The 21810-nt window shown below is 57.1% G+C and overlaps 1 protein-coding gene across 5 annotated transcripts in view; it reads right to left on the bottom strand.

Moving 5' to 3' along the window:
* The window catches only part of RPTOR (regulatory associated protein of MTOR complex 1), a 333238-nt gene that overhangs the window by 118534 nt on the left and 192894 nt on the right, over window positions 1-21810 (bottom strand). For all 5 annotated transcript variants that reach the window (XM_045044638.1, XM_045044640.1, XM_045044639.1 and 2 more), the window contains one exon: window positions 15211-15270. In XM_045044638.1, the coding sequence (XP_044900573.1) occupies window positions 15211-15270 (60 nt within the window). The remainder of the gene's footprint in view (window positions 1-15210; window positions 15271-21810) is intronic.

Here is a 21810-nt window from a genome sequence, read left to right as displayed (position 1 = left end):
CATTATGCACGGTGACGCCACGTGCACTCATAGACAACCACGGGTAAATGGACACACTCAAACAATACAAGCAAAGAACATTCGTGTCACCAGGAAAACACTGATATTTTCTCTCCATTTCTTTTTTTAACAGAGGCTGTGGCCCACCAGACTGGTTTCACCACTAATAAACCATGACCCTCGGTTTTAAAAAACACTGACTTCATGAAGCTCTTGTTAATTTCTCCAGGAGGGCATTGGCTCAGGGTTATCAAAAGCGTTGATGGTCAACATAGCTCTCGAGGGACGTCAGAGATTAGAAAACCACACGATGCTACCTCTAAATAGCTGGCTGATTTTTTTTTTTTTTAACCCACACAGGCAGCTTGTTTTCTAATGATTTTTCAAAGTCTGTACTGAGTCTCTAAATCAGATCGTTTATGCGCGCAGTGCTGCTACCCTCGGCCCCCTTTCGTTCTGCACTTAATAGCTCCCACAGATTAGAAAACTGCTAATCTTTACTTGGGAAGCAACTGGCATTGATGAAAAATGTATTTTCAGATTCCAGAGGAAAAGGAGTGATGGTTTCCGTGGCTCAGTGCTGAGCAGGAGTTAATGCAACACTGGAGATGATCTACCTTTCACTGAATTTATTACAGAATGATAAACTACCGCCCATCCCTGGAGCAGCCAACAACAGCACCAAGTACTGGGACGCGTCCCTCTGGAGGCTGCAGACAAAAATCAAAGGGAGACATGGGATCAAAGAGAGGAAAAAAGCAGTTTCCCATTTGCTTATTCAACATGTTTATCTCACACAATGAAAACAGATTGTTTTTTATTAAGCAGTGCAGTTTCCAAAACCCGTAAGAAATAAACCTGAGCCCAAGTTTATTTTTGAAGCTTTTCTGGAAAAGCTTATTTTCTTTGGACTTCCCACTGCCGAGACTGATCTTCAGAGGAGCTCTTTCCTGAGAGCTACAGACGCGGGACCAGTGTCTAAGCTGAGTTCTCTGGGAAGCTGCTAAGAAGCCTGTCGTGCTCGGGAAAAGCAGCCTTTTTCTTTCTTTTTTTTTTAAATTAAGGTTTTCTTTACTTATTTTGAGAGAGAGAAAGTACGAGCGCAAGCAAGGGAGGGGCGGAGAGCAGGGGTGGGGGAGGGGAGAGAATCCCAAGCAGGCTCCATGCTGTCAGTGCAGAGCCTGACCTGAGGCGGGGCTTGAACCCGTAACTGTGACTTCATGACCTGACCCGAAATCAAGAGTAGGACGCTTAACTGACTGAGCCACCTGAGTGCCCCAGGAAAGGCGGCTTCTAAACTGACAGAATTCACACAAATTCCCTCCTGATCCAGACAAATCCTAAGGAACACTTGCCTCTGAGCCAGATGAATCCTGGGGAACCCTTCCTCCCTGATCCTAATGAATCCCAGGGAGCACTTCCCTCCTGATCCAAATGAAATCCAGGGAACGCACGCCCCTGATCCGGATGGATCCTGGGGGGCACTCTCCCCTTGAGGCACTCGGCTACTTTCTGGCTTGGTCTCTCCAGATGTCTCTTCCGGAACATGCTGAGGCATCCTCACCAGTGAGCTTCTTTGTAAAAATCTGGTCTACAGGTCTACAGAAGGGGAAGGAGAGGCGATGGGTGTGGGGTGGAGGGGGTGGGCCTTGCCTCCTCAGCCTGTAACACATCTGCTGTTTAACAGAGATTGCTACCAGCCTCCCCCGGTGGGTCCTTAGCTGGCCAGAACCTTTCCAGTCCTCGTGGGGACCGAAACGCCAAGGTCACTCCCAGCCGGTGCTCGGAAGGACTACCGGGTGGCTCGGTCAGTTGAGCGTCTGGCTCTTGGTTTCGGCTCAGGTCATGGTCTCACAGTTTGTGGGTTCAAGCCCCACATTGGGCTCTGCAGCTGGCAGCGTGGAGCCTGCTTGGGATTCTCCCTCTCCTTCTCTCCCTCTCTCTCTCTCCCTGTCTCTCTCTGTCCCTCCCCGGCTCAAGCTGTCTCTGTCTCTCTCAAAATAAATAAATGTAAAAAAAAAAAAAAAAATTTTTTTTTTTTTAAATTCTGTCTCTTTCTGTTTGTTAAACAAATAAAAGTCTCCAACACACGATCCAGTTGTGTTTGTTGTTCTTGGAACTTCTAGGCCGTTTTCCTCTCAGGTTTCCTGGCAGAGGTGTTCCAGCTCCTCCCCCTCTCCCTTCCCCTCCCCCTTCCAGGAACCTGTGCTCCGGCCGAGCTGACCGGTCACTTCTTCCACACGACAGACATCCCCTCATTTCATTTTGACCATGTCTAATCTGCCCTCGGAGACCAGAAACCTTGACACATACAACTCATGCCACCTCCTTAATAAGACCTTTCCTGATATGTCCCTAACCAAACCGAACCTTTCCTGCCTCTGAAACACCTGCGCATGAACCTGTGGGACATTAGGCAATTCTTCAACATTATGCGCAGTCCAGAGACAAGGGACAGACCTGGGTGTATTCGTCAGGCTCTGCCACTTGTAGCCGTGTGACTGCCGGCCGGTTACTTGACCTCCCTGAGACTCTGTCTCCTGCTCTATACCGCCTACCTCTACGGCGAGATGGAAAAGTGGAATGAATTAACACATGACAAGTTAGCACGGACCCTGGAACACAGCAAGTGCCCAGGAAATACAGCTGCTCCCTATATATTTATCACAAAAAATCCCAGAAGTTTTAAAGTAAATTAAACCCAAGATGTTGGAACTGCCCCAATACACTGAACTCCTAAGATTAATATAAAAAAACACGGTAATTTCACAAACGTGCCACACGTTCATGTTTGGGACTTAAAGGTGGCCTCGGAGAGAATATTTGCATTTCCTGTATCTGAGAAGAGCTTACACGTGAGGCCCACGTGCGACGAGGAGACAAAGACCCAGAGAAAGCACAGGGGAAAGGCTCTAACGGACACGACTCTGGGGAGGCACACAGTGGCCAGTGGGCACAGGAGACGATGCTCGCCGTGACGAGCCCCCAGTGAGACACCTGTCACAACCACCGCGTCACGCCCACGACCATGGCGACGGTCGCGGGCCAATGGCGATGAACGCGGCGGGGACAGTCGCGTGCTGATGGGGACGCAGGTGGTACAGCCGCTCCGGGAGACGGCGTGGCAATTTCTCAGAAGTTAAACACGAAGGCACCGTGTGCCCCGAACCAACACGCATGTGCACACGAAGGCTGGCACCGGGCGCTCGCAGCAAGCCCGTCCCCTGCGGCCAGCGAATGACGACGGGGACGCAGACGGACAGGCCAGTAATGGGGGGGGGGCTACTCAGCAATGAAGAGAGAGGCACGGAAGCACCCCGCAACGCGAATGAACTTTGGAAACATGCTAAGCGGGGAAAACAAGAGAACAAAACCCCGCCGGACCCAAAAGACCACGTTGTAGGATTCCATTCCTAGCAAATGTCCGGAAGAGACGAATCCACAGGGACAGAAGGACTGGTGGTGTCGGGAGCGGGGGCAGGGGTGGAATTAGCCGTGGGCGGCACGAGGGGTGTCACGAGAGCGACGGGAATCCAGCTACTGTGGTGACGGCGGCTCGGGTTGGCGGACTTACTGGAGCCCATCGAACACGTAGATGGGTCTGTAAATAACACCCAGTAAAGCTGCGAATAGAGAAGGAGCAACCCTCCAAAGCCTTCCTTGGTTATATAAACGATGCTACAGAAAACACCACAGCCCGCGTTTCACTTCCCTTGTGACGCGTCATGCTTTCTGCACGGACTCGATGCAGAGGCAGGAGGGGACCGAACCGTTTACTGTCGTGTGTCTTCGTTCTGAATCAAACTAAATTAAAATTCTACCTTTTGGATGCAGAATTCTCTCCCTTCCCCTTCCCCTTCCGCTCCCCTAATAAATCAATGAGCGTTTTCCACCGGGAAAGCCAGTGATTTCTCGCGTCTCCTCACGTGACGGAGTGCTGTGTGGGCGGGAGGTGCGTCGTGAGCCTCGCTTCCCGTGGCCCGGCTCCCAGGGGGGCGGCTCTGACCCCGAGGGCCACTTCACTGCGCTAAGACCGCCGTCTCTGAAGCTTCCGCCGGTGGCCCTGGGGCTGGCACCTGGCACCCTGCAGAAACGTGTCACACGCAGCGGCCATGTCACGACTCCTGAACGATCTGAAGACGCTCATGTGTCGTCCAGAGTCTCCTCCCCTGCGGGTCCCCGAAGGTGCCCCTCGCCCGATGCGCCATTCTGCGCCCTGCCGCGTCCCCGAGGCATCCCTCCTCTGGGACCCTTCTGGTTTGGGAGCAGTTACTCGGAAGAGCTGACTCAAATCAAGCTCAGTTTACTACAACCCTGACGGTCCCCACACGGGCTGGCGTTCTGTCGAATCGCCCCAATTCCGCGCTCGTACGTGTGAGTTCTTAGGACACCGTGAGGTTAATACACGGAATTCTGTGTTCTGGTTTTGGGTCCACGAGCAAATTCTCTCACTACCTCACATAACAGTATTGCTCTTGTCTATCCGAGTTTCCGAAGGCTTCTCCATCGTTTTCCCGTACTTTCTGCAGTTGCTAGGGCGGGAGCACAGTGCTGTCACGAAGATGAGGGGGGGGGGTGGCTGGCGTCACATGCCGCACAGGCTCCTGCTACCTACGGGAGGAGGAGGAGCCTCCCGGATGCCCCAGGTGTCCCTGCAGAAGGCCGGGCTGACCGCCTTCCTCAGGGAAAAGCAGCGACGGCCCTCCCCGCGGCTCTGTGCCACCGGCTCCCTCTGCTGGACGCTGCGGTGAAGGCAGACTCAGGAGCCCGGCGTCACCTGTGCTCCTCGCCCAGACCCAGCGGCCCCTCCCCTCGGAAGCCAGCCCGGCTCCTGCTCCTCCTGCTCCACGGGGTGGGCCCAGGTCTCCAGATCGCAAGGGCCCCTCGCTCATTGAACCACCACCCGCTCACGGGCGTCCACTGACTGCCCACGGCACGCTGGCCTCGCAGGGGAGGAGGCCGACCTCTAGCCGGGCGTCCGACCCTCGGCTCCGAGTACGCGACGCGCGGGCTGGTGAGCCCAGGCCGTCCTTGTGAACGGTTCCACAGACGGTGCCCGGAGCTGCCCGGTCGCACGGTGACCTCTCGTGTCGAGCTGCCAGCCGGCACGGGGCAGGAGGCATCTCCTCGCAGCCACGCGGCACCCCGGAAGTGAGGCCGGGGCAATCCGGGCCCACCCTCACACCTCGGTCGCATCTGACACAGCGATCTGGGCCCAGCTCCGAGAGGCGGCTGGAGCGGGGTGGGTGTGTTCTGAGCACTGACCCTGTGAAACCCTCCTTCCGAGCTCAGATCGTCCGGTGCAGCTCTGAGGCTGGTGTCCTCGGGTCAGAGAGGGCAGGCACGTCCTCCACGCAGGCAACAGGGGGCAGGGACCCCGGACTCAGGGCGGATGTGGGCTCTGCCACCCGCGAGTGACCCCCAGTGAGTACCCTGTCCACCCGCCAGTGACCCTAAGTCCCCTGTCCATCTGCGAGTGACCCCCAGTAAGTCCCCATATCCCTTGCTCTCGGCGTCCAGTGTCTGACCCCGTGGACTACACCCGCCAGGGCGTCTCACACGTCCAGGCAGAGCAAGGCCCGCGGAGGTGTCGCTGGTTCCCAGCGGGCTGGCCGTGTGGTGCCCAGTCCTGTGTCAGGGGCGCACCTCCGGGAGAGCTGCTTAGCGCCACTGCGCCCCCCCCCCACTCTGCCCGATGCCACGGCGCCAGCGGCTGCGAGAGTGGGGCCTCGAGCGGCCAGCCCTCAGAGGAAGGCTGACGGGAAGATCGGGCGAGGGAAGGACGGGAGTGTGCCCGCCCGGACACGGGCAGAAACGGCCCGGGCGCTGGCTCGGGCACGTTGGGCAGAAGCCCACGCCTCCCCCTCCATGCCCTCCGGCCCCACGCGGCCGTGGCGACCCGTCGGGCCACCTGCCCGGCCCGCCGTGGCCCTGGACCTCGGCCGCGAGGGCCTCCGTTAGGCACGGGCGCATGTTCTGTTCAGGACGCTGGAGGGCACAGAGGCACAGCTGGGCGGGAGGGCCTTGAAAGGCGCCACGCTGTCTTGTCCGTTTTGATGACGAGGCCAGGACGCTGGTACCAGAAAGAAGGAAATGGGGCCCTGAGTGGCCAGTGCAGGTGCCCCGGGGAGGCCCGGGGCACTGCTCACGCTCCCCCCTTGGTGGCTCGGCACAAACTCATCCCAGGGCCTGGCCTCCGTCGGGCCGGCCAATCCCAACAGACAGGGAGGCGTGACGGGGTGTGTCCCACACACAGGGGACCCGGTGTCCCCGCTTCCCCTTACTGGCCTCAGAGGGCTCTGAGCGGGAGGCCCCAGCGGCGGTGCTCCGGGGCGCGGCTGACTCACGATGCTCCGGTGGGGGCGCGGGGGGCCTGCTGCTCTCTTAGCTCACAGTGTCCCCGCGTCCCCGCCAGCAACCCCCGCTCCGCCTCCAGATTAGCTTCCAGTGAGTCATTCCTCATCCCGCCCGTGACTGGCAGGCGTTCGTGAATTACTGATTTTCCACCTCCACCAGCCGGCACGATATATTCACGTTGGAAAGAACGGTACTTTGTGAATGAAGACTGGTGTCTTTAGGTCGCTTTCCTTCCAGACGCCATATACGTGCACGATTGCGACCTGACGGCTGAGAACACTCTAATCGCGACCACCGAGCCCGCGCAGTGACCCTGCAGACCCTCTGCCCGTGGGGGCCTCGGAGGACGCTGGCTTGCAGGGTGACAGCATGGCTCGGCGCACGGGCTCCAGGCAGCCTGCCTGGCAAACCCCTGCTCCCACCCACCCCTGCGGAGAGATCCTGAGCAGATGACCTGCCCACCCTGCGCCTCAGTTTCCCCTCCTTAGAGCGTGGGCAGCACGAGCGACTCCTTTAGAGGGTTCTAGCAAGGACTGTGAGAGTTGACACACAGAGAGCCCTTGATATGGCACCTGGCACACAGCAAGTGCTCAATAAATGCTCCCTGCTATCCTTCCCGACTCTCAGCCAGAAGGACCACGGTTGCCTTGTGTTCCCAAGCAACAGCTCACAACATCCTCTTACACCCTCCACCCCCCGCCCCCCCACAGGGCGCGGCCAAGACCGGGGCTCTTACACATGGAGATTGCAGCAAAGCTGACAAATCGCTCAAGGGGTCAGAGCAGAACCGCCCCCTGGATCCAGGCTTTGGCCTCAGCCTGGCGTCCCTGGGCTCGGCGGCGGCCACACGGCTGCACGTGCCCCGGGGGGGGGGGGAGCGGGGCACGACAGCTCATTGTACCCTAGACACAGGGCTGTTAGCTCCCGAAAATATGCTGCTGACACAATAGATGTTAATTATGAATAATTTTCAGTGCGCTCTGTGCCTGCAGTGATCAGAATGCTAACTCACAGCCCCGCGGGTGAGGCTCACCGTCTCCCGGGCTCCCCCGTGCTTCCTGAGCGCCCTAACATTTCCAGTGTCGTTTAAGCGTTTCATTACTTGATCTCAGGGCTGAAAAATGTCCCTGAGTTTCCAGGCATGGATCTCATTGCCGCTCTCTCCGAGGACTCGGAATATAAATACGTGCCCCAGCGGCAGCGTGCTTATTTATCAGGCTGCCGGGTTCACGTAGATAATTAGAAATTGGGGGTGCTCAAGGAAGGTTCGCTGTAATTTACTTCCCGACACGGCAGCTTAATGAGAAAACAAATTCCTTCCCCGGCTTTAAAGATCGCTAAGTAATTATAAGACACACACACCGCCTGGATCCTCTCTCCGCTCTTGTGTCGAGACCCCCAACAACACATGTTCTGCACGCCTGACAAAGGTGGCAGGGGCTGGGAAGGGGTTAACCCTTGCTTTCCAAGGGAGGCGTGTGCGGAGGAGGAGTCACGGTGGCAGCTGCTTGAAACAAACCACATTTGTTACAGAATTACCATGCAGCAATTTGGCGACACCTGTCCATCCATCTCCCCAGGGATGGCAAAGAGGACCACGACACCACGACACAACAGGGTTCAGGCCAGGTTTCTGACTCGCGGCGGCAGGGGAAGGCGCTGCCCCTGCCCCCCAGGACGGTGCTAGCAAGGTGAGGCTCACCGCCCCCACCAGCCTCCACGCCCGCCGCCTGGGGGCCTGTGACATGGGAGTCACCCGCCGTCCAGCTTATTATCAGGAGGGAAGAATTAATCCTCTGATTATAGAGAGGAAAATCTTAAATTTCAAATTCGGTGGCAGGGCAGGACATCGGCTGAGCTCAGAGCCTAATAAGCTGTGGCCCTGGAGACCTCCCCTCACTCAGAGCCACCCACGGAGGAAGGACAGCTTCCAGGGGACGGCAGGCGAGGGCGTGTGGGCGTGGGACATGTACGTCAGGCGTGGCCACTCACCGGACCTGTGTCAGGAAGATCCTTCAGAGCAAGGGCGCCGGGAGGGAAGCAGGGGGCAGAGACGGATGCTATTCTTATTTTTTGTAGGTCATTAAACTAAGGAAATAAAACCCAGTAGCTCAGGCCCGTTTTCTCCGTTTCATCTCTGTGTCATGACTTGTCACTCTCGTCAGAGGGGTGTAGTGACCAGGGTCACGGTCACACTCAGAGGCGACAGGTTCTCGAGTACAGGCACTACCCCGTGGCGAGGGGAAACGAGAGAGTAAGACCGGACGCACAACGAAAGGGCTCAGAATCCTTAAAAAGCGAGATCGATGTCAAGTTCCGGCCCAGCGGACCTCACGTCTGCGCGTGGCCAGGAGTTCCACGGCCACAGCACAGTCCACATGGCTCATGCCGTCTGCCACAACACTCTGCAGAGCCTACGACTTTGTTCAGGACGCACTGCTGACGAATGAACGAAACGGGACCAAGGGGCTGAGAAAACAGCCGACTCCTGTTTGGTGGTACGAGTGTCACGAAAAGAAGTCGTCTCACCGACTGACCAGGGCCGTGATCGGGTCACCCGGTGAGCTGCACTGGACGCCCACGCTGAGGGCCTCACAGCGAGGCGGGTGACGGCCACACACGTCCCACGCGGGGGCGACGGGGACGGGGTCGGTTACGTAACCACCCCAGGGAGCCCCAGCGACGGATACCCCCCGCCAGGTTGCGCGCGGACGTGACCCCGGGGCCCTGGAGCCCCGTGGTCTCGGGAGGAGAGCCGGCCACGGGAAGTGTCGCCCAGCCGGCCGCCCGGCTCTCCGAGGCCTCGCCAGCCACCACCCCACCAGCGTCGGCAACAGTGTGTAACCGTCTTATTACGGTTTCTCACACTCCTCGGAACTCATGTGTCTTGGGAGGCCTGGGTGGTTCAGGCAGTCAAGCGTCCAGCTCTCGATTTCGGCTCAGGTCACGATCTCATGGTTTATGAGGGCTCAAGCCCTGCTTCCGGCCCTGCGCTGGCTACGCGGGGCCTGCCTGGGATTCTCTCTCTCTCTTTGTCAAAGTAAAGAAACTTCAAAGAAACTTAAAAAATTAAAATCTGTATGTTTGAAACATTCCGTGTCTTCTCCAAATATAAACTACTTATAAGTGAAAACAGCACGCTGACTTTGGGTCCCAGCCGAGGTTGAGGCTGGTGCACAGACGGTGTCTGTGTCCCCACGCTGCTTGGTCACATGGTCGGGAAGGCTCACGTGGGGTGGACGTGTGTCACAGGATGCCTCCCGACAGTTCTCAACCCCCAGACAGTCTGAGGCAGGGGACGTTCCACACCCAACCCGCGAATAGTTGCTGCAGTGGAGGCCTGGTCTGCCCTCTCCCGTCCCCGCCACGACCCCCAAACGAAGCCCCGTCCTCGACGCCCCGGGGAAAAGTGAGGTTCGCTCCGGACAGTGAGCTTGTCTGAAACCGGGATCACCTCTCCTCCACTGCACAGAGCTCCCCCAGAGTCACCAGCGGGAGCCACTGATCGTGACCAGGGTAGCCGCGTGAGAACACTCTCCTCCTCCAGGCTTTACCCGAAACCCAGATGACATCCAGAAACCCGCGGCTCCCGGAAGGCGGGGCGAGGACCTGTGTTCGAGGGGCTGGGTTGGCGCCCAGGGAGAGCCGCCGTGGAGGCCGGAGGGCCGTCCTGCGAGCCTCGCCCTCAGCGCCGCGGCCGACCGCTCTGGGTCCGCGTTCCTTCCACCGCCCCCGGAGGCGCTCAGGAAGCAGCGTGGAAGGTGCTGCTGGCGACATTGACGATGCTTTTCTTCTTAAAAGAAAAAGAAAAATCACACACCCAGCCTGCCCACACTTAACCGACCGTGGAGCACCCCTCGGCACAGTAGGATGGGGAGGAGAGGGGAGCACGGTGCGTGCTGGCCTCCGGAAGCGCAGGGCTGCACGGACGCCCACAGCGTGGGACGGATGTAAAACTAAGGCTTTCCGGGAAGGACGCTGGCGGTCACAAACCCTGACACCATGACTTCGGAAAATAATGCTCGACGAAAAATACCAAAATCTTCATGATTAAGGGTGTTCGCTTCCACTTTTCAACCCTCATTAGCCAGCCTTCATGAAGCGAGTGAAGCCTCCTTCCCGGGGAATAGCAGGCACGTCTCACAGAAGAAAAGCCACTTCTCCGAGTCTTGGTCTCAGTTCTTTCCGCCCCAGCTCCTCCAGCCGGGCTGCGCCTGCCGGGCCTTCCCTGAGTCACTCCGACCCGTGCTCCCCTATGGAGTTCTGACTTCCCCACGTGACATGTCAATTTTATTAACCGTACTGTCGTAGAGTAAGCTGGCTTTTGTGGGCGTGCAGATCTGAGCGGCCACCCCCACAATCAGGACGCCCAACATCCCTTCACCCCACATTCCCTCACACTCCTAACCCTACAACCAGCGACCCGTTCTCCGACCCGATCGTTTTGTCTTTTCCAGATGGTCACGTGAATGGAATCAGACCAGGTGTCGCCCCCCCCCCCCCCCGAGCTGCTGTTTGTGACCCCACAGTGCTTCTGGGGCCACCATGTGTCACGTATGACAATGTCCCCCCATTTCCTGCTGGCTGCGCCTATTGGACGATGCACATTCTGCTCACTCCTTCACCCCCGAGGACATTTGGTTGTTATCAGTTTGGGGCGATGACGGTAAGTCGCACAGATACTGGCATTCGGGTTCTGTGCGGACAGTTTCGTTCCTACAGGACGGATTTCCGGGAGTGGGGCCCCGGGCCCCGTGGGAGGCCCACCTACCGCACAGCGGTACCACCTCGCCTCCCGCAAGGGCGCGTGGGATTTCCGGTCGTCTCGCACCCCCGCCAGCACCGCGTGTCGTCAGCCTTTTGTTTTGAAACCTGTGGTTTCAATGTGCGTCTCCCTAACGGTTAACGGTTTCGAGCATCTTTGCGCGGGCTTCCTGGCCGTCCTTCAATTCTCTTTGGCAAAGTCTCTTTTCAGGTCCTTTGTCCAGTTTTGAGGTTTTTTTTCTTACTTCTGTTTTGAGAGATCTTCATATACTCTGGATACAAGTCCCTTGTTGGCTGTGTGATTTGCAAACATTCTCCCCGAGTCGGCGGCTTGTCTCTCCACGGTCTGAGCTGTGTCTTCCAGGGAGTAAACATTTTAAATTTTTATGAGGTTGAATTCAACAATTGTTTTCTTTTGTGGGTCGTTGCGGAGGGTGTCAAGCTGCCGCACACATTTTACGTCTGGGAGAGTGACAGGACGGGAGCTGGCTGTCCCGACGCGGTCTGGGTACAGGGAGGCCCGCCTGGAGGAAAAGGGTCCCTCCAGGGCCTGGTTGCCCCGCCGGCCGTGCCACGGGCTGAAAGATGCCAGCCAGGAAGCAGAGCTGAACTGAACGCCAGCTTCCTCCCAGTAAAAAAAAAAAAAAAGAGGTTTAACCCAATAACTTAAGAAATTTGTATTTTTACTTAAGTGTTGGTAGCTCCTCTCCTCTGGAGAACTCAGAACATGCGATGCTCTTGCGTCCACGTGACTCATCTCGAGCGGAGTTTGGTCAAGAGCAGCCACGACCGTGCCGGGCGACGGGACGGGACAGGGCGGTGCGCAGGGGGCTCCCCGGCCGGAGGGCGCGCGGGACACTGGCCACCACACAGAGACGTTGGACGGCTGCCTCCCGCCCTGCCTGAGGGAGAGGAGCGCACGAGTCTGCCCCAGGCACAGGGGGGCAGGAGGGAAACCACCTCAGGAAAGCGGAAGCCGAGACCTCTCTGAACTGGCCAACGGAAGCAACCAACCCGTGATAAAACGTGACTGCTGAGAACTTGCCGGAAGCGGTCTGCATGTGGCAGCACGAGCTCGGGTGCCGGCCCACACCGCCCAGCCCACGTGTGCCACGGTGCGGCCCTCGCTTCCCGACCACGAGTGCGGGAGAGCCGGCAGGGACCGCACAGCACAGACTGGGAGAGGGGAGTGCACCGAGCAGACGAGCCGGCCTCGAGCACCATCACCGCCTCCCGCCAGGCTGCAGCCCTGCGCACGTGGGGAGAGCAGGTGCACTGAGCAGCTGTGACGGGACGGCAGACACCGGCCCGCCCGTGTGCACGGCACTGTGCACGAGGCCCAGCCGCTCGCGCCCTCGCTGACCCCTGCGAACCGATGGCACCCCTCTGCGGTCCCGGCTCCGGGACCCTGTCCTGCCCGACGACGGGACACGTTTGGCTCTCCCAACTGTGGCCGCACCCCTGGTTCTCCCGCTCCGGCGACTCCAGCTCACCCTCACCCTGCGCCCCTGCCGTGGCCTCCCTAACGGAGGCTTCTGGGTCGCTGTCAGCCGTGGGCTGGTTTCGCAATAACCAAGACCTGCTCTTCAGCAGAAGAGCTGCAGACCTTCCCGTCCGCCCTGATGGCGCCGAGCGGTGTTCCGCCGCCCCTGCCACCATGACAGTCCTGCTCACTCCCCCCTGCCCCCGTCACCGTCCTGCTCACTCCCCCCTGCCCCCGTCACCGTCCTGCTCACTCCCCCCGGCCCCCGTCACCGTCCTGCTCACTCCCCCCTGCCCCCGTCACCGTTCACTCCCCCCTGCCCCCGTCACCGTCCTGCTCACTCCCCCCTGCCCCCGTCACCGTTCACTCCCCCCTGCCCCCGTCACCGTCCTGCTCACTCCCCCCGGCCCCCGTCACCGTCCTGCTCACTCCCCCCTGCCCCCGTCACCGTCCTGCTCACTCACCCCGGCCCCCGTCACCGTCCTGCTCACTCCCCCCTGCCCCCGTCACCGTCCTGCTCACTCCCCCCTGCCCCCGTCACCGTCCTGCTCACTCCCCCCTGCCCCCGTCACCGTTCACTCCCCCCTGCCCCCGTCACCGTCCTGCTCACTCACCCCGGCCCCCAACACCGTCCTGCTCACTCCCCCCTGCCCCCGTCACCGTCCTGCTCACTCCCCCCTGCCCCCGTCACCGTCCTGCTCACTCACCCCTGCCCCCGTCACCGTCCTGCTCACTCACCCCTGCCCCCGTCACCGTCCTGCTCACTCCCCCCTGCCCCCGTCACCGTTCACTCCCCCCTGCCCCCGTCACCGTCCTGCTCACTCCCCCCGGCCCCCGTCACCGTCCTGCTCACTCCCCCCTGCCCCCGTCACCGTCCTGCTCACTCACCCCGGCCCCCGTCACCGTCCTGCTCACTCCCCCCTGCCCCCGTCACCGTCCTGCTCACTCCCCCCTGCCCCCGTCACCGTCCTGCTCACTCCCCCCGGCCCCCGTCACCGTCCTGCTCACTCCCCCCTGCCCCCGTCACCGTCCTGCTCACTCCCCCCGGCCCCCGTCACCGTCCTGCTCACTCCCCCCTGCCCCCGTCACCGTCCTGCTCACTCACCCCGGCCCCCGTCACCGTCCTGCTCACTCCCCCCTGCCCCCGTCACCGTCCTGCTCACTCCCCCCGGCCCCCGTCACCTTCCTGCTCACTCACCCCGGGCCCCGTCACCATCCTGCTCACTCACCCCGGCCCCCAACACCGTCCTGCTCACTCCCCCCTGCCCCCATCACCGTCCTGCTCACTCACCCCTGCCGCCATCACCGTCCTGCTCACTCCCCCCTGCCCCCATCACCGTCCTGCTCACTCACCCCTGCCGCCATCACCGTCCTGCTCACTCACCCCTGCCGCCATCACCGTCCTACTCATTCACCCCTGCCGCCATCACCATCCTGTTCGTGAACAAAGTGCCCAAAGGGAAGCAGGCCAGTCACATGCCCTTAGACACTCACTCAAAACCTACGAGGAGTAATTATATTCACTGAATTGTTTGCGGGCGTCCTAATTCTTCTCCACTTATGTTTATGTGTATCCTGCGTAGAAAATTCAGACCATGGGCAGGAAGCCACGCCCGCCAGCACAGCTGCTCCCCCAGACCCCGCACGGTGAGGGACCGTCTTACCTGGACTCCCGCCTGCAGACGGACATGTGGTCGTGAAAACGCCCTCGGCGGCCTCCCGTGCACACTGTTCACTTGCTTTTCTGCCCACAGAGCTGGGCACACTGTCTGTGCCGGTTCGAGCGGCACTGCCGTGGCCTCTCTGCTGCCACAGAGTGCCCGCGATCCCCGGCAGGACCGCACCCTTCGTGTCCCTGACGTGGACGTTTACACCTAACATTCCTGTCTGTTTCCCCTGACACGCAGGCAAGTAGTTTTCCAGGAGAAAAACCCAGAGGTATATTTGCCTTTCCTGCCTGACTTAGTTAAACTCAGGCCCTCGCTGTTCTCGCACACGATTTTCTCTATCAGGACTTAGAGAACCATTATCTTGTAGTTAATTCTGGAAGAAACGGTGTCCAGAGTGGCAGGTTTCAGCACAACCAGTAGGTGAATCAGGACGAGCCAAGGTGAGTCGACACACACACGCACGCGCAGAGCAGACACAAGAGTGTCCACGACAGGAGGGAGACGGGCCGCCGTCGACCGGGAAGGGCAGGGAGAGGCCACACGACCGGGGCGCGCCCGCCTGGACCTCGGCCTTTCCCGAGACAGCACACAGGATGGGGGCGCCGGAGTTCAGCACGTGAAAGGGGGGCTGAGGGACAGGGGGTCAGCGCTAGGCCATGACCTCACTAACCCACTTGGGGAGCAGAGACGACCTCTGGGAGCAGCCTCTGCTTTGGCGTTGTGTTGGGAGTATCCGCAAATGTTCACGCTTTTCAAATGATTCCGCGTTTCTTCCGTCGCGGCCCCACACTTAGTCGTGTGCTACGCCGACCACCAGGGCCACCGTCGGCACACGGCCCTCCCCGAGGGGCAGACGTCCGCACCCGCAGGCTGACAGCAAGCACCTCTGGGAACCCCGCGGGCCCCAGAGCCGCACAGCGCCAATATCTTACTTACTTTTCTATTAAATCCAGTGTGACCCCGGGCACCAGACTCACGCACTTCTGCATGCAAAACCTGCAGAGAGAGGAGAGACAGTCAGTCACAGCACAGGGACAGAGGACACGGAGTCCCATCACGGGGACATTTAACGAGAAGTACCATGGGCCCCCGATAAGCAAGGGGATAAAGGGGGAGGCTGAAAATATAAACCCAGATTTTCTTAATTCTGGACCTTTCAGATTTACGAAGAAATCCTCACTGCCCCCTCCCCCACCATCAGCGGAAGGAGAGAAACAGGACGCGGGGGCCAGGTGAGACAGGAAAGGAGGCATCCACCCAAATACTGGACAGACGGGGTTCCCTTTCTTTTTTTCCTCGGTAAGAAAGCAAGCTGGGAAGAGTGCCGGAAGGAGTGCGAGTGATCTCCGGACACCCCAGAGAAAAACGTGGGAGGAGACACAGAAAAGCGAATTCAGTCATATCACTTTGTTGCCATGAACTTGAGCGTCACAGTGAGACTGGACCCCGCAGGCCCCGTCTGCCGTGCGTGCACCAACGGTGGGGGGGGGGGGCCAGGGGGCAGGGAGCCACCCTTCCTGCCTCCTGTCCCGGCCGCTGGCACCCAGCAGGGCAGAAGCAACACTGAGTAACAAGGGCAACGTGCAGCGCTTAGTGGGAGACACGGGAAACGCCTGCTTTACAAGTTAAGCTCAAATGGCCCTCCAACAAGCCGAGCAGGCAAATGGCAAACACGCACAGCTCCAAGAAGCATTTCTGTGCATCACTAGCTGCACACGAGACGTGGGGGAAGGTCGGAGAGCAGTGGGCCCACGGGGAGGGACGGGCCCCAGGGCGAGGCAGACGAGGCCTGACACGTCCGAGGTGGCCGGGTGGGAAGGGCGAGAGGGAGACAGGGAGGGTCGGAGAGCAGCAGGGACGGAGGCTGGGAGGACACACGGCTCCCGAGGGCGGCCTCCAGGGTGGGGCATGTGCAGTCGGCTGCCGGGGACCCCTGGGCCCCTCTGGGGGCCGAGCCTCGCCCGCCAGCATTCAGGAAGTCGTTTTCCTGGTAGTGGCTGTCGTAGCCGGTGTTGTCCCGTTCAGAGGGAAGCAGCACAAGTGAGGGTCTCTGCCTGGCGGAGAGGGCGGCCCCTCCCACGGGCACAAAGGGCTCGCGGCCTAGATGCTCCATCCGCCGGCCAGTTCCATTCCACGCAAATCCTGTTTCCTCGGCTTCCGATGGCTCTGCCCGCACCCCCAGGCACCACCGCCCCCGCTGGCAGGTTCAGAGCAATCAGGATCTCTCGTCGTGGGACAGAAAGGATCTTCGGGAAAGACGTCTTCGTTCTCATCCTGGGTCCTATGCAAACCGTGCCAATCTGTTGTTTGTCTTTTTACCTATAACGTACTTGTTGATTGGCACTTCTGGATTCCGGTGATGACAGAGTAATTTGTATCCCGCTAGTCCTTTTATCAATAATGGTAATCAGTTCTGGAGAAAATGCAAAACACAGCCACGTAAAGGCACCAAGAAGCGAACAGATACAGACAGAAAGGGAAGGGATGTGACCCTCGACGGAGCAAGTCTGGGTGAGTCTGCTCCACCCGGAGAGCCCCGCGGGCACAGCCCAAGCCACGCAGCACGCGGGGGCCACTCTCAGGGAAGAAGCAGCCGCCTCGGCTGAGCAGTGTCTCGGAGCCCCTGGCTGACCCCTGCCCCAGACACGCGTGGGGCGGGACTCCAAGGGGCCCCGGGGGGACAGCGGCCGAAAGGACGGACGGAGATTTCGACACCGCCCGCCGGCGTGCACACAGGCAGGGAGCGCCGGCACGCCACGTTAAAGGGCCGGATTCACACCTGGACTTCCCACGGGACTCCCGGGGAGGCGATCGTGTTCCAGGATTCAGAGCCACACCCAGCACCAAGAGCAAAGCCAAAGGAGACCAGTCCTACCACCAAGAGACCACAAGATCATGCAAATGGCCCGCGAGCAGAGAGCCAGACGCTCCTCAGAGGTTCCTAACCGTGGCGCCCACGACGGAGTATCCTACCTAGAATTTGGAGAAAAAACAGGCCACAGAACCAGACTCACGGTTGGCCAGCTTCTGGAGTTAGCACACAAAGACTCTGAAATTGTAAAAAACAACTTAAGCGTCCTCTGGGAAGCAAGCATTTTAATACACCTGCTGAAAACATGAAGTTCTACTAAGCAGAAAATTAAGCACAGGGACACCACGCCTGAAAAGGTTCACGCTGTGGTTCTTTGCGGGAGCGCAGCGTGGACGGATCCGTCACGGAGGCGCCGCGAGTGTTACCTTGGCCAATGACACCCAGGCCCTTTGCGCCAGAACCGTCGACGACTTGCTTCTTTTTCACACTGTTCTCTCCTCCCCTGTGTGACACTGTTGCTGGCCCACGGAAGGCCAAAGAGCAGGCAAAATCAGGGGCGGTGACGATGGTCAGAAGCCCTAAGGTCAGACGCCAGTGATTCTAATAACACAGCCGGTGGTGCCGTTCAGTGCGCGACGGAGCTCAGAAACGGGCTCGGGCCATTTGTGACGCCTCTTTGTCAGACGCGCCAATCCCAGACCGTCGGCGAGTCCTGTCTGCTCTGCTAGTTGCGCAGCACCTGACCCGACCCCTGCTCACCTCCTACCCGCTGACCTCCCAGGCCAGGGTGTCCGGCCGGGCACTAGGATGCTTGGGGCCGGATCATTCTTTGTCAGCAGGCGGCATCCTCACCGCGGCTCACGAGATGCCAGCAGCACCCGGGCCCCAACCGTGACAACCGAAGACGTCTCCTACTGTTGCCGAATGGGCCCTGGGGGGCAGAACCACCACGGCTGGGGGCCACAGCCCCAGGCCAGGCACCCGTATCTCACACATTTTCCAGACCAGTCTCTCTGCTTCCACTCTTGCCTGCCCTCCCTACCCCTCTACCCAGCAGCCCGAGCAAGCCTTCTAGGAGGGAATGTGAAGAAGAAACGTTGAAGTAAGTCATTTCACCTGCTTCACAGCCCTCCAGAGGCTTCCTGCCCCTCAGAATAAAAGGCAAAGTCCTCACAGAGACCCACCGAGGAAGGTCCCACGGGACGCGGCTCCCGGCCACTGCTCTGACTTGAGCTCCCCGCACTCACCGTTGCTCACCCGGCTCCATTCACCCTGACACGTCCTGTTCCTCCAACACACCAGGCAGAGACCCGCCTCAGGGCCTTTGCACTCGTGGTTCCCAAGGCCTGCCGCATCCTTGGCCCGGAAAACTGTGAGATTTACTCCTTTTTTTATCTAGATTTTGACCTCCGCTCTCTACCCCTTCACTCTGCTTTTTAACACCGGTATTTCTCACTCCCTGATGTATTAGATAGCTGTTTACAGCTCGCCTTTACTGCAGAAGGTAAGTTTGGGGAGTAAAAGGACTTGTGTCACCCTGTTCGTCAGTACGTCCCAGTGCTTGATGGTGCCCAACACATAGTTCTGATAACCGACAAATACACGTGAGCACCTGAACACGCAGGAGACTGATTTGGTGGTTTTCATGGATTTCTAGCATTTCACCTATATTCTGCTCTTCCTGTCACTCTTGAAAGCAGGTAGCTTCCAGATTCTATGCAGAACAAATTTATTAATATTAAAAAAGAAATAAAGACAACACCTAGTTCTGTAACCTCAAAAAGTATCATGTAAGTGCTTGGTGTTGTTTCTGAGAATGGGAATACAGTAAATATTTTTCTAACTAAAATAAACACCAACAAAAGAAAACATGCATTTGCCATAAAAAAACATAAAAATACAGCAAATTGCAAGTGAAAATTACCCCAAATCCTAAGGTAACTGCTGACATTTTCACTTTTGCCTTTTGCAAAAAATCGAATCCTGATTTAGTTTGTCGCAGGACGCCAGGAAATCACGGTCACTGTGAAGTCCCAAACAGCGCAGACGTGCGTGATGGGCGTGCGAAGCCTGTGGTCCGGCCCCCACCCTCCTGCGCAGACGTGGCCACCGTTAACACTGGTTCCACGCTGCTCTTCCAGACCGTGCCCAGCCTGTGCACGCAACCGGTGTCTACGACTGGGCTTGTTTCCTTCTACCAGAGAATATTGTCATACACATGACAGCTATTTCTTAAAAACATTTGTCCCCTAATATTGTCAAACCTTCAGCAAAGTTGGAAGAATCTGCCAGGAAGTGCCTGGGGTCCAGCATTAGCGTTTGATGTCATCACATCTCTGCCTCTCCCTCGGTTGATTCACTTTCGGGGCAGGCACCGCACCCCTCCCCCCTCGGCACTCTTCGGCACGCACGCCTAAATCCCCAGATCTGCTCGGTGCTTTCGCCCGCTGATGCTAACGTAAGATCACACGCAATGAGAACGCACCTCTTACCGCACGTTCACGGAATTTTGACAAAGGCATACGCCTGCGTGTTTTCAGTAAATACGGTAAGTCCTGTAACTCTCTTAACGATCTTCATAATAACGTTTTCTCTTCTCTAGTTCTACTGTAAGAATACCACATATAACACACACACAAAATATGTTTTGATGAGCTGTTATCGGGAAGGTCTCCTACAGAGACCACTACCGACATCCCAGAAACTTCCCTCCGGCCTTCCCGGGCAATTCCCACTTCTTCCCACTGCCCACAGAGACAAACCTTGCTCGGATTCTCCCAGTGACTTACTCACAAGCGTCCGGTGTGTACTTTTATACCAGGCCCTTTTCAGCCAGCGTGACTTTGAGGTTTATCCGTGGTCTTGTCTGGATCATGAGTTTATTCTGCTTTGCCGCTAACTGGTGTCCCATCATCCCATCACTGGAATAGACCGCAGGTTACCAGGCTGTTCCCTAACCTGCCCTTGTGTGTCTTGGGACAGTATGAAAGCCGACACGTAGAACATCACCTTCTTCAACGTCTGAAGGAACCCTGTTTGTACGAACACTGAGTCTGTCGTCCTCAGGACGCATTCTTAGAAGCAAACCTGCCTGATGAATGGGTGCACTTGTGCCGAATTACTCCGCATTGTCTGAGGGCTTTCCAGACAGGAAGAGTCATTTACTGTCACATCAAGGCTGAACGTGCTCAGTTTCTCACTTCCTGCCAATACAGGGTTTATCACCATAAAAAACAAAACAAGCGTCTGCCCAACTGATAAGTGACATATCATGCCGATGTCTTTGATTAATATTGAGGTTTAATGCCGGTTAATAATTTTTTAATTGTTTTTCTTTTGCTTGTTGCCTGTTCATGCCCTTTGCATTTTTGTATTGAGGTACTCATCATTTTACTGATCTTTGTGTTTCCTACATTAAAAGAATCAACCTTTTGTTATACGTTGCACAATCTTCCCTCATTTATCAATGTACAGTTGACCCAAAACCAACACAGGGGCGAGGGGCACCACCTCTCCCGTAGACAAAAATCCACGTGGAACCTTGGACTCCCTGAAACTTAGCTACTAATTTAGCCTGCTGCTGACTGGACGCCTTACCGATAACAGTAAACTGAAACATATTTTGTATGTGTATCACATATGGCATTCTTACAATAAAGCAAACTAGAGACGAGAAAATGTTGTTATGAAAATTGCAAGAATGGGGCGCCTGGGTGGCGCAGTCGGTTAAGCGTCCGACTTCAGCCAGGTCACGATCTCGCGGTCTGTGAGTTCGAGCCCCGCGTCAGGCTCTGGGCTGATGGCTCAGAGCCTGGAGCCTGTTTCCGATTCTGTGTCTCCCTCTCTCTCTGCCCCTCCCCCGTTCATGCTCTGTCTCTCTCTGTCGCAAAAATAAATAAACGTTGAAAAAAAAAATTTTAGAAAATTGCAAGAAAAAGTGCATTTACAGCACGTACTGTATTTACCGAAAACAGTCTGCATGTAAGTGGACCCACGCAGTTCATACCCGAGTCGCTCAAAGGCCGACCGTATTTTGAATTTTGTTTTCTTTGCCATACAAAACTTAAGATTTGTGTTTGATAAAATCTATCACTCCCTTTATGGCTTTTTAATTCTCCCAGCTGATATTCTTCCTAGCACTTTTTTGAATTTTCTTTTTCACATTTAAATCTTCATTATGTTTGGAATGTTTTTATTAAGAAAGGGGGATTAAAGATTTTCAAATGGTAAGCCATGTGCCCCGGATACTAGATGCTGAGTGATTTATTCTTTTTCTAAATTACAAATTCTGACACATAGAGATTCTGTTTCTGGAGCTCTCTATTCTGTCCCACTGACTCGAATGTCCACTCTTATTCTGACTGTACCTTGACGTGGCACTGATAACTGGTAGGATGAGGTTTCTTTCAGAAATCTGTTTTCTTCTCTTTTTTAAAAATTTTCACGGCTATTCTCAAACATTTATTCTTCCAGCTGACCTTTAAAATCAATTTGTCAACACTGTGCTAAATTTATGGTTTAATTTATGGAGAATTTATGTCCTTAATTTACTGGGCCTCACCCTGTAATGGTGTGGCCACCTCCTCCCTTTATCAAACTGTGTTTCGTTTTGATCGGTCAAGTTTTATGGGATTTTCTACACACACATGCGGTGTTCTGGGCCAGCTCATTCTTGTCACTGTCTGTTGCTGTCACTGCCGTGAACCAGATTTCCTCTCCTCCCC

Source organism: Felis catus, chromosome E1, assembly GCF_018350175.1.
Source record: "Felis catus isolate Fca126 chromosome E1, F.catus_Fca126_mat1.0, whole genome shotgun sequence".
NCBI lineage: Eukaryota > Metazoa > Chordata > Mammalia > Carnivora > Felidae > Felis > Felis catus.
This window is presented reverse-complemented; position numbering and strand designations above follow the sequence as displayed.